Source organism: Penaeus vannamei, chromosome 27 (genome assembly GCF_042767895.1).
Source record: "Penaeus vannamei isolate JL-2024 chromosome 27, ASM4276789v1, whole genome shotgun sequence".
Lineage (NCBI taxonomy): Eukaryota > Metazoa > Arthropoda > Malacostraca > Decapoda > Penaeidae > Penaeus > Penaeus vannamei.
In genome coordinates, this window is record NC_091575.1 from 8,165,328 (window position 1) to 8,177,827 (window position 12,500).

Genomic DNA, 12,500 nt, shown 5'->3' on the forward strand with positions numbered 1-12,500 from the left:
TTCTTTCAAAAGGCAGCAAATATACAATACAAACGCACAGAAATATATGAGAATATTGACACCGATAAGTAGACGAATCAATTAAATTAAATCAATTAAAGACGAATAAATTAAAATTAAATTTATTAAATTTAATAAATTAAAGTGAAGTAACAACTGAAGATTTAAAAAAAAGGGAGAATTAGCTCGCAAACCATCTCTCTAATATGAGTAAAAAAAAAGGAAATCTGAAAATAATTCCCCAAAATTGATTTATTTCGATTTTCCGAAGTCAAGTTATATTTTCCCGCGAAAATCCGGAACCCGGATGTGTGACGTCAATTCCAGAACACGATCACAGCATTCTCTGCATTCAATACATTGTACATGGCGGACTCACTACAAGACTACAGCGGCAGTGAAGTTTCATCGGATTATTCCGACGAGGACATTGGTATAAGTTCTTCAGAGGGTGCCTACGTCTTCGAAGAGTTGGAAGAAGAGGAATATCAAGGGTTGATGGTTGTTGGACCGTACATGCACGAGCCCGACGCTGTGGATGTCGTGGAAGTTGTGCCAAACCAGCCAGACATGGAGTGGCGTCGAGACCCAAAGAGGTTGAATGAATGGTAATTTTCTAAATGATTTTTTATAGTCGAACGTGTGATTCCGCTTCTGCATGGTACACAATTTCTGCAGGCTGAGCTATCTCTTGTCTGCACCCGTGGCGTAGGCCTACATCCATTCGCGAGTGGAGGGGCATCGGTATTTATTTGTGTTGTGCTTTTTGGGGTGTACCTACCCTACCTCTGTGTAGTAATACATGCACACTTGCAATGCAGTCGGCACACTGTGTTGTACCCATGCAATGAATGTTTGCTACGCCGCCAAGCAAAAGCGCTTTCAGAGTTTGTTTTGCGCTGTTGTGATCATGACAAGTATAAATTGGAAATGGCCTACCGTTTTGCAAATCCCATGTCGTAAGCCATTCTGTTCGCAAAGCAATCGGGCTCGAAGTGTTTCAGGCAAAGTACGCTGGTAGGCACAGGCTGAAAATTGCTCCACTTGGCATGCACAAAACGTGTCCACTTCCTTGCTCTGTCGCGGTCTTTTGGCCGTTCAAATTGCTGGTGACATGAATGGCAACAATGAATTGCTACACAACGCCGCGGCATCCTTTGTTACAAACTTTAATAGCTTGAAACTGGGAAAATTCCATGATATCCTTGACTCGCGGGTGCACTGTGTATATTACACTGCTCAACAAGATTCTCCCTGGTTCTGGGAATGACGTCGAAACCGGGGATTGCCGAAGACCGCCGGGTTTTGCATCTTCGTTTCTAAGAGCGTTGCTATGGGATTTTGGGGGATACCAGAGGGTCGCTTCGATTTTTTTTCCATGAATGGGCTAAGCATACATTATTGAACAATATTCAAAGAAAAAATAATGCACGATAATTACTTCACATATGCCCTTTAACAAACATATGCATAAACGCAACTACATGATAAAAACAGATGATTCTTGGGAAACATATACCAGGCACTCAACAGTAATTGTAGTTTCTAACGTACTTTCGTTATCGCAGAACCTTATCTCTCCTGCTAATTGCTCTTCAAACTAGTAATCCACACCGCCCTGTCACTCATGCAGTGGACACACATTCTCGCCCGGGAAATGGCCGCACAAAGGGAGACGCAAACCTTTGCGAAAACGAGCAAAATTCCCTCAACGGATATAATGAAGCCTGCACAACGCACCCACGTCCTGAAGCAGTACCTCGCGACCTTCGTCAGCAGAGCGTCGTCCTTTAGCGCCTGTGTAAAAGAAGGGAAAGGCCTTAGCGTCGCCTCCACCTGCACCGTCCTGCTCTCCGGCTTCTTTGGTTTCCACATCGTGAAGAAGGGCGAGAGTGGCTCCTTCAGGATATCCAAGCTTCGGGCTTTCCTTCTCTTCGTCTTCCTGGCGATCAGCTGCGTCTCGTTCTACATTACGTGTTCGGTCTTCATCGGTAACTTCGATTACTGGATATTCGTTATGACGTTTCCTATTATAAGTAGTGGAATTACCAATATATATTTGTACATGGAGACCGTCAGGACCGCAAGGCTTACGACAAAGTATATGGAAGAATGTGAACGAAATGTCTTGGAATATGAGAATGATAGCTATCTAATGGTAAAGCTACTTTGGACACTGGCAGTTCACGTCATATATATTCTGTGGATTTCCGTTTGGCTTCCCACCGACTGTTACGGCACTATCCTGCCTCTCGTTGCCACGGCAGTGATCTCGTGTGTGTTCGACCTGTATGTGGCCGTCTTTTTGAACCGGTACAAGAACGCGTTCGTGGCCCTCCACGAGAGAATCGCCTCGGTTCAAGTCTGGAGCAAGGACGTCGTGAAGGAAATCGCTGAGAAGTATCTTCGGGTGGGCAAGGCTTTGGACCTACACAATCAGGTAAAAATATCAGATATTACGAAGTGACACGTCAAATGCATTTGGTTTGTAAAGATTTAAACGAAAAAAATCTTTGAATTTCATTACAACATCTAATCACAATTATGTACGAGCAAATAAAAACGTTTTCATAAAGTTAATCTAAGGTATCTTGTGATATCTCCATGAGATTCTGTAACTCAAAGCCTAATACGCATTGCACGGACCGTAATATTGCAGATATTTTCGAGCAAGATGTACCTCCGTCTCGCTCTAATCCTAGTGCAGAGGATGTCGATGCTGTACGGACTTGTCACCATCATAACTTCGAAATCTCACTTCTGGCTGGAGGTTCTTGGCATGGCGTTCCTCTTCGGCGACGCCACCGTCAGATCTTACTTCCTGTGCGTTCAGGGAGAGTCGCTGTGCAGGGAAGTAAGTGAATTTCTCAAACACATAGGCATTAGCAGGATTGGCCGTTTAGGAAGAATGAGCCGGGTGGACAAAAAGCAAAACATGAGGATAACGTCAAAAATATACCAGGAGTAAGCATTGTCGGGGTGATTAAAAAATCGAATGAGAGAAGGAAGGAATAGAGTTTTGCAGAAATGCCACGGTAGATCAGATGAATGATCAACCGGCACGTGATGATTATGATAGGCGTCTTTGTCCCAGTACAATGATATTGTTTTAAATCAGGATTCCTAACCTGGGGCCCATAGTCCCCGGGTGGGCTGCGGGGTACTTTCTGGGGACAAGGAACAAAATGAAAATCATGGCTTCGAATTAAACCATTTTATCTCATCTACAATACCTACATATAATTATCTATCACTTATCAGTAAATTGTTCGTGTCTTATACCCACTGACACTATTACATTATTCATAACTAGTACTAACTGAATCTGATAAGGTGTAATGGAGATTATTATATATTGGTCGGGGACCACATAATGAAAAATTTTGGGAACCACTGTTCTAGATGGACAATGGCATCCACACTTACTCATGCTATCTTAAATAAGCATAGCTGTGGAGTGTATATATGTGTCTGCATATGTGTTTGTGCTCGCGCGCTTGTTTGTACATACTCGTACGCATACATGTGATTGCAAGTACGTGCACATACATCTACAAACGTGACTACCATCGTACGTGCACATATATCTACATACATGACAACCATCATAACCATCCTCTTCCTCATGACAGCTTAAACCGCATCGCATCAGCACCTAAACCATTACCATCCCCAGTACGAGGCTATGGTATCCAGGCTCGGCAGTGTGGTGTTGGATACCCCGCGAGAGAGGATCCTACACCATCAACTACACCACCTCCTGATGCGTATGGAAGCTCAGGCAGCGAGTGTTGAGGTGTGGGGGAACGACAGGTGCGATCTTGGCTCCATTTCTTGATATCATGTTTTTATTTCTATTGATATTTTGTATTACGTCTATTTCATTAACATTATCGATTTGTTAGTTTACCTGCACGGCATCATTGCCAGTTTTATTCATTTATTTTTCAATTGGTCAGTCACTGATTTTCTATATATTTGTCGATTCATTAATTCATAAATCATTTATTTTCTATTAATTCAGGTAGTTAGTTATTCATTAGCTTCATATATATTCATCCATTTTTTTGCCTTGATTTATCTTTTTATATCTTTATATTTCGTGTAACGTTTGGTATCACGATGTTTCATCTTAATGGTGAGAATAAAGGAAACGTCTCTCTCTCTCTCTCTCTCTCTCTCTCTCTCTCTCTCTCTCTCTCTCTCTCTCTCTCTCTCTCTCTCTCTCTCTCTCTCTCTCTCTCTCTCTCTCTCTTCCTCTCTCCCTCTCCCCCAGATTGGAAACTGCAAAGTGCGCGGCAGAGTTGCTGTTTAGAAGCAGAAATTGCGCAGCTACACGTACAGATTGGTACAAAGATGTTAATTTATTTTGTTAACTTGTGACGGGTTAACAAAATAAATTAAAGAACAATACTTACCATCGTCAGACGAGTTGTCTGTTTTATTCAAAACGTGCTCAAAAACACCGCTAACGCAAAAACGTGTGAACGAAACGCAGAAACAACGTGCTTTATCACCTTTGAGAATTCCTTCTGAAAAGGCGACTGAAAGCAATCAGATGGAATTGAATGTCATGTGTTCTCTGTGTCTTGACCATCAGCCAGTCTTTAGCTTCAACTCCCAGTTTGCGGTTGCGCGTTTAAGCCTCCAATTACTAAATGGCGCGGATGAGAGAAAAGAATTTGTTGTCTCCCTTTCACTCTCCCTCTCTCTCTCTTTGTGTGTGTTTGTGTGTGTATACACAGTGTATGTATATATATATATATATATATATATATATATATATATATATATATATATATATATATGTATGTATGTATGTATGTATATATACATATACTTCATATATATGCACACACACACACACACACACACACACACACACACACACACACACACACACACACACACACACACACACACATATATATATATATATATATATATATATATATATATATATATATATATATATATATATATATATATATATATATATATATATATATATATATATATATATATATATATATATATATATAATATCATTCCCTCTCAACCCAACAGATTAGGCGACGGAACGTTTGTGCAGCAGACGGGAATGTTGCTGACCTACTTAGTCGTTCTGCTGCAGTTCCACGACAGCCCCGGCCCGCTCAGCGACGACCTGGCGCCCAACTTCCAGCACTTTGCCTACTGCTTCGGGGTCCTGCCGGCCGGGAGAGCTTCTTCTGGCTGAGGCGGGCGTTAGTGTGTGTGTGCGTGTGTGTGTGTTTGTATGTGTATAAATATATATGTGTGTGTATATATGTATGTGTGTGTGTGTGTGTGTGTGTGTGTGTGTGTGTGTGTGTGTGTGTGTGTGTGTGTGTGTGTGTGTGTGTGTGTGTGTGTGTGTGTGTGTGTGTGTGTGTTTGTATGTGTATAAATATATGTGTATATACATGTGTGCGTGTGTGTGTTTGTATGTGTATAAATATATATGTGTATATATGTATGTGTGTGTGTGTGTGTGTGTGTGTGTGTGTGTGTGTGTGTGTGTGTGCATATATATATATATATATATATATATATATATATATATATATATATATATATATATATATATATATATATATATGTGTGTGTGTGTGTGTGTGTGTGTGTGTGTGTATGTGTGTGTGTGTGTGTGTGTGTGTGTGTGTGTGTGTATGTATTTGTGTGTGTTTATGCATTCATAGATACATTTATCTGTCTATATATATATATATATATATATATATATATATATATATATATATGTATGTATGTATGTATGTATATGTATATGTATATATATATACATATATGTATATACATATATATATATATATATATATATGTATATATATGTATGTATATATATATATATATATATATATATATATATATATATATATATATATATATATATAACACAGACAATAAATGTAAATCTTAACCGTGTTTGTTGAATCACAAAAGGTAACATGATCACAATGATTGCACCAATATTCAAAACGATAATAACAAATCTGTCAGTACCAAAAATAAATATACCATAACTAACACCATATTCAAGATCATGTTTATAGACTGTAAGACAACATGAAAGGAAATTATCAATGTAATTACAACTACTTTTATTACTATTATTATCATTGTTATCATGATTATCATCATTGTTATCGCTGTTATTTTTTACATTATTATTGTCATTATTATCATCAGCATTATTATTATCATTATTTTCATTGTTATTGTTTTTTTGGTATTATTATTATTATCATTATTATTATTATCATTATCATTACCATCTATATTACCATTATCCTTACCATTATTATTATCATTATTATCATTATCCTTATCATCATTATTAGTAGTAGAATTATCATTATCATTACTATCATCATTATCGTTATCATTATCTTTATTATTATGATTATTTTCATTACTATCATTATCATCATCATTATTATTATCATTATTATTAGTAGTAGTAGTATTACCATCATTATCGTTATTATTATCATTATTATTGTTATAATTATTCTTATTATTAACATCATAATCATTATTGTTATCACCATTATCATTATTATGATCATTATCATTATTATTATTATCACCATTATCACATTTTTTTCATAATCATTACAATGAAATATCCCAATCTATGATATTGGTGATGAAGTCGACACCCTAATTACCTTATATGAGTTTAAAATGCATAATCATCAGATCATAGTTTGTGGCAATTCACTTTCCTTCGGTCTCGTGTCTATGTTAGCGTGTTATTATTCGCAATGATAATTTGCGCACCGTGACCTCGCTGCGTTAAGTATGTTTGTGACCCTCTTAAACTCGCTGTTGACGGACCACTTAGGAGGTGCCGCTGTTATCACGACGCGGTAATGTCCCTTCCGTGCTCTCAGATAACCCCGCCCTGTGCCCAGCGTCCCCGTGGAGTGAACTCAACGCATTTCGGTCGAGGCTTCCACAAGCTAGGTCCTTCCCGTCGGTTTTTTTTTGCACCCCGTTGAATGTAGCGATGTCGACGCCGGAGAGTAAGGAAGGCAAGCCGAGCGTCTGCGGGATTAAGGGTAAACTGAAGGAAGGAAAGGCGAGGCTAGAGAGCGCTTGGAGGAACGGGTTCGCGCTCTGGAGGTGTGACAAGGAAAAGCTCCCCATCGAGGAGGTCTACAGAGTGCCCTTCTTCTTCGCTCGCGTCGTCGGCATCCACGTCGTCCAGAGGAATGCCGAAGGAACGTACGCCGTGTCCTACAAAGGGATCATCCCGATGGTCGTGTGCAGCCTCGTTTGTCTGGTCGCCCTGGTGCCGCCCATCCTCATGATCGTCTTCACGGGCCCGCCTTACTGGTTCATGATAATGATGGTGCCATACATATTTGGCTACCTGTTCTGCATCATCGCCTACGTCCAGATGCTTCTCAAAAGCAAGAAAATGATCGCTTACATGGAGACCTCTCGTTCGATGAAAATAAGCACCAAAATTTCGGTTCCTGTGTTTCTCTTCTGGTTGTTCTTTTACCCGGCAGTGCTGGCAGCAGCTGCCTTGTCCATGTTCAGCGGGATAGCAGCGCTGATTTGCATTCCGCCCATCACCGTAGTGTCTTTTATCCCCGCTACCCTCGACGTGTACATGGCCTGCTACATGATGACCTTCTACAGGTACCTCAATGAACTCACGCAGGAAGTGCAAGCGCGGGACGTGTGGGCAGGTGAGGACGTGCAGAAAGTGACCGACTCGTGGATGTACCTGACCAAGCTGGCTGGCCTTCACAACGAGGTATTGTTGTGCAATATATGTCAGTGCACAGCTTGTTTACAGTACATGCATTAGTGGCAAGCACATGGAACCTCTCTGTATCACAAAATGTATTTAAACAATGCTGAATGCAGTTGCAACTTCCTGTATGTTTTGTGATATTTTCTATGGTATTCATTTCCAGCATCCCATGCAAAGTTTACTCGCCTATTCAACTGACAATAGTCGACCTTCCCGAGGTGTTCATCCTCAATCTATTCCCATGCAGTTGATTAGCAATATACCCTCTCCCTAATTACCACACAATTACCTCAAATCCACAACGCAGTCTGAACAAACACATTCACATACAACTAGAAAAATTACCCACCCCCAACATCTCAAACCAACCAAGACAAAAACGATAAACACCTGTTTCAGATCTTCTCCTTCACACTGCACCTCCGAGTCATCCTCCTGATGACGCAGACGATGTCCTTCCTCTTCTGCGTGTGGGGCATGGTTCGGTACGACGGCATGTGCATCATGCTCTTCCTCTTCAACGTCGTCCCGCTGTGTGAGGTCAACGCCAGGTTCCTGAGTCTGTGTAAGATCGGGGAAAGTGTCATCAATGCGGTATGGATCTGTTGTGGTATTTGCCTTGTTTGTTGTGGTACTTGCTCTGTTTGTTGTGGTATTTGCCTTGTTTGTTGTGGTACTTGCTCTGTTTGTTGTGGTATTTGCCTTGTTTGTTGTGGTACTTGCTTTGTTTGTTATGGCATTTGCCTTGTTTGTTGTGGTACTTGCTGTTTGTTATGGCATTTGCCTTGTTTGTTGTGGTACTTGCTCTGTTTGTTATGGCATTTGCCTTGTTTGTTGTGGTACTTGCTCTGTTTGTTATGGTATTTGCAGTTTGTTGAGTTATTGGTCTTGTTACCTCCGCCAAGAAGGTTATGTTTTTGGCCGCGTTGGTTAGTTTGCTAGTTAGTTGGTTAGCAGGATAACTCAAAAAGCTATGAACAGATTTAAATGATTTTTCTTACCAGAGGTGCCATTAAAATTTGGTAGTGATCCGGATCCTGCGCAGGATAACTCAAAAAGTTATGAACAGATTTTTGTATTCTGTTTACTGGTCATGATCCGGATCCAGGATTTTTTTTAACGGATTCATTAGCATTGCAAAATAGGGAAACGTTGACGTCTTCAGTGTACTTGAGAAGGAGGTGATTTTAATGTAATTCGTCAAGCATGAATATTTGTATTGCACCAATGACCCTATTGCCTTGCCGGAGGTATGCGCTCTCTGGGGGCTTCTATTGTTTATTGTGTTTACCTTGCTTGTTGTGGATTTCGCTTTGTTTATTGTGGTATTTGACCTTCATGTTACGGTATTTGCATTTTTGTGATTGTATTTGTTCGTTGTTTTGTGGTATTTGTCTTTATTTGTTATGGTTCTTGTTTGTGTTGGTATTTGTCTGCCACAACGCTTGTAGATAGCATTTTCTATGCAATAAGAATAACGATTAATTGTCAGAGACAAATGGTCAGAATAGCAATAAGAACAATAATATTAATGAAAACAATAGTATTAAAATCAATAATTATAATAATGATAAAAAATGATAATGATAATGATGAAAACAATAATAATAATGATAATAACAATAATGGTAATAATAATAACAGTAATAATGATAATGATAATGATAACAATAATAGTAAAGGTCATAATAATAATAGTAGTAGTAATGATACTAGTAATGAAATACTATTATCATTGATATCATTATTATTGTTATTCGTATCATACTCATTATTCTCACTTCTATTTTTATTACTCATACCATTATGATAAGTAGTCACAGAAGTAGTAGCATCATTATATTGTTGTTATCTTTGTTGTTATTATTATCTCTATTTTATTATCACCATTATTATAGTAACTCATTAACATTCTTACTACAACAACCAAGGTCTATATAAGTACAACAACCAACAATTAAAGTAGTAGCAACACCACAGATAGCAAAACGAACAACAGCAGCAGCAACAACAAAAACAAAACAAAACATAATATCACGAATAAAAGCAAAAAGAAAGGTAAATAAAGACCACACACACACCCCTCCCCCCTCCAGAGCCACAGACTGATCAGGGCGATAACTGAAGCTATATACAGGATCGACCCAGATCTGCCTGAACATTTTAGCCTGTCCGCCCTCGCTGCCCGTCTGGAAGCTAGGCCTATCAGCATTCAGAACTGGGGGATGGAGAGGTAGGCTTATGGTTGATGGTGGTTCTTAGTGTTATTGTTATTGTTAAGAGTTGAGTGGGTTGTGTGTGTGCTTTTCTCTCTCTCTCTCTCTCTCTCTCTCTCTCTCTCTCTCTCTCTCTCTCTCTCTCTCTCTCTCTCTCTCTCTCTCTCTCTCTCTCTCTCGCTCGCTCTCTCTCTCTCTCTGTGTGTGTGTGTGTGTGTGTGTGTGTATGTGTGCGTGCGTGTGTGTGTCTGTGTGTCTCCCTTTCTGTCTCTCTCTCTCTATCTGTCTATCTCTGTCTCTCTGTCTATCTATCTATCCATCTATCTCTCTACCTCTCCTCTCTCACTTTTTCTTTTTATCCTACTAAACTTGCATATATATGATAGATGGATTAAAGACACATACACACACACATTTATATATGTATATATGCATATATGTACGAGTCTGTATATGAATATACGTCTATGCGCTTGCGCTTGCGCGTGTGTGTGTGTCTGTGTGTTCATGTGAGGGATTTGTGTGTTTGTATTGATATATGTGTTTATTTATATATTTATTATACATCTCTATATATATAGAGAGATAGCTGAATAGCCACCACACACATTCCTCAATGCCTGTCGCCCTGCACCCCCCCCCCTCCTTCCGCCAGCCTCTCCGCGCGCACCTTCGTGTCGCTGTCCAGCGTGGTGGTGACGTACCTCGTGGTGCTGCTTCAGTTCTGCCAAAAGAGCATCGAGTTCACGAACATTGCCGATGGGGTGATGTTCACTTGGTTCGACAGCTGCTTTTGCGAGAACACGACCTTGATGAACGCCTCCTTTACAGCGCCGTGGAATGACAGTTACCTTCTGTCTACATATTTGCATACGGATATATAAGTATGTATGGGCGTGAATATACGCATACAACAGCGTGGAAAGACACTCGGATACACATACACATTTAAGGGTGACTTTGTAAAGAAAAAACACATATAAACGGGGATGCAAACATGAGCACAAACACATGCATTCACATTCCTACAAATATAAATAGATATAAGTCCAAAACACGCACAAACATATTCATAGATTAGGATTTCTACTTATTGTACTGAAACATAATTAAAAGATTGCAATAAACAGTCTTTTATTTACACATCCAAAAGAAAAAAGCATTTGTTTGAAATTTTTATATGTACGTAACCTCTCAGCCAACATACAGCGGATTCCTTGATTGACGTATATCATATCGCGTTCTCGTCGCTTATATATGCTACTAAATGCCTCTTGTCACAGTGTGAAATAAAGGATACATTATTACCATAAGCACTCAGAGAACGCATACCTCCGCCAAGGCAATGGGGTCACTGATGCAATAAGAATATTCACACGAAGAATTACACTGAAATCACCTCTTTCTCAATTACACAGGTGATGTCCGTAAACATAACGTCCTTGGCGGATGTGATAAAGGTAATGATAATAATAATTCAAAAAATTCTTGGATCCGGAAACTAAGTTAAGCTAAGACACACCTCTGGTAAAAAATTCTTAACTTTATGAGTTATCCTGCTAACCAACAAACAAACGCGACCAAAACAACCTCTTTGGCGGAGGTAATAAATGAATGCTTATTATCAACAAATACACATCCCGTGGAATTCATTAAGGAATATAAAAGAAAAAGAAAATTATAAATAAACTTAGATGAATTGATATTGATGTAAGTGAGAAGATGGATCACACTGATTTAATTTATCTTGAACTATCATACGTCACTTTTTTAGGATTAAATATGCATTTGTACCATAACCGTTTATATTCTTAAGTGTAGACATGTGTAAACTATTAAATAGTAGCAATGATCGTGATAAGATAATGGTTACTAATATCAGTGATGATAATGATAATGATATCAAAGATGTTAATAACAGTAATTATATTAATAAAACGAATAATATAACTGAAATAATGATACCTAGAACTCAGAGAGCGCAATGGGGTCACTGAAGAATTACATTGATAATGATGATAATAATAATTATAATAATAATCATAATTTAAGGGTCAAAAATGTTTGTACCTATCTCGCGATTCTAATGAATCCTTAAAAAAAATCCTGGATCCGGATCAGCACCAAAATTTAATGGCATCAAAGTTGGTCTAAGATACGCCTCTGGTGAAGATTTCATAAAACTCTGTCCATAACTTTTTGAAATATCAAGCTAACCAACCAACAGACATATAAACAAACTAACCGACGCAACAAAAAACAATCTCATTGGCGGAGGTGAATGTAGTAATGACAATAATAACAATGATAATAGTAATAGCAAAATAATAATAACAATAATAATAACATTGTTATTATATATGATAGCAATAATAACAATAATAACAATAATAATAATAATAATAATAACAATTATGATAATGATAATAATGATAAGGGTAATGATAACCATAACAATACCAATAATGGCTATG

The 12,500-nt window shown here is 38.6% G+C and overlaps 1 protein-coding gene across 3 annotated transcripts; it reads left to right on the forward strand.

Annotated features, from left to right (window-relative positions):
* The first annotated feature begins 6,626 nt into the window (after nucleotides 1-6,626).
* On the forward strand, nucleotides 6,627-11,129 carry LOC113821436 (uncharacterized). 3 transcript variants are annotated; one of them, XM_027373940.2, is made up of 4 exons: nucleotides 6,627-7,810; nucleotides 8,210-8,404; nucleotides 9,907-10,043; nucleotides 10,682-11,129. In XM_027373940.2, exons 1-4 carry the CDS (start codon nucleotides 7,052-7,054, stop codon nucleotides 10,908-10,910), a joined length of 1,320 nt encoding a protein of 439 aa, XP_027229741.2. In that variant the 5' UTR covers nucleotides 6,627-7,051; the 3' UTR covers nucleotides 10,911-11,129. The 3 variants fall into 3 exon arrangements, with proteins under 3 accessions (XP_027229741.2, XP_069996890.1, XP_069996891.1); XM_070140789.1 differs by lacking the exon at nucleotides 10,682-11,129 and having other exon boundaries at nucleotides 9,907-10,047; XM_070140790.1 differs by lacking the exon at nucleotides 10,682-11,129 and having other exon boundaries at nucleotides 8,210-8,375; nucleotides 9,907-10,038.
* The last annotated feature ends 1,371 nt before the right edge of the window (nucleotides 11,130-12,500 follow it).

Coding starts and splice junctions, on each gene's coding strand:
- LOC113821436 (XM_027373940.2), top strand. CDS start 7,052: ATGTCGACGCCGGAGAGTAAGGAAGGCAAGCCGAGCGTCTGCGGGATT. Junction 7,811..8,209: donor TGGCTGGCCTTCACAACGAG/GTATTGTTGTGC, acceptor CACCTGTTTCAG/ATCTTCTCCTTCACACTGCA. Junction 10,044..10,681: donor CAGAACTGGGGGATGGAGAG/GTAGGCTTATGG, acceptor TCCTTCCGCCAG/CCTCTCCGCGCGCACCTTCG.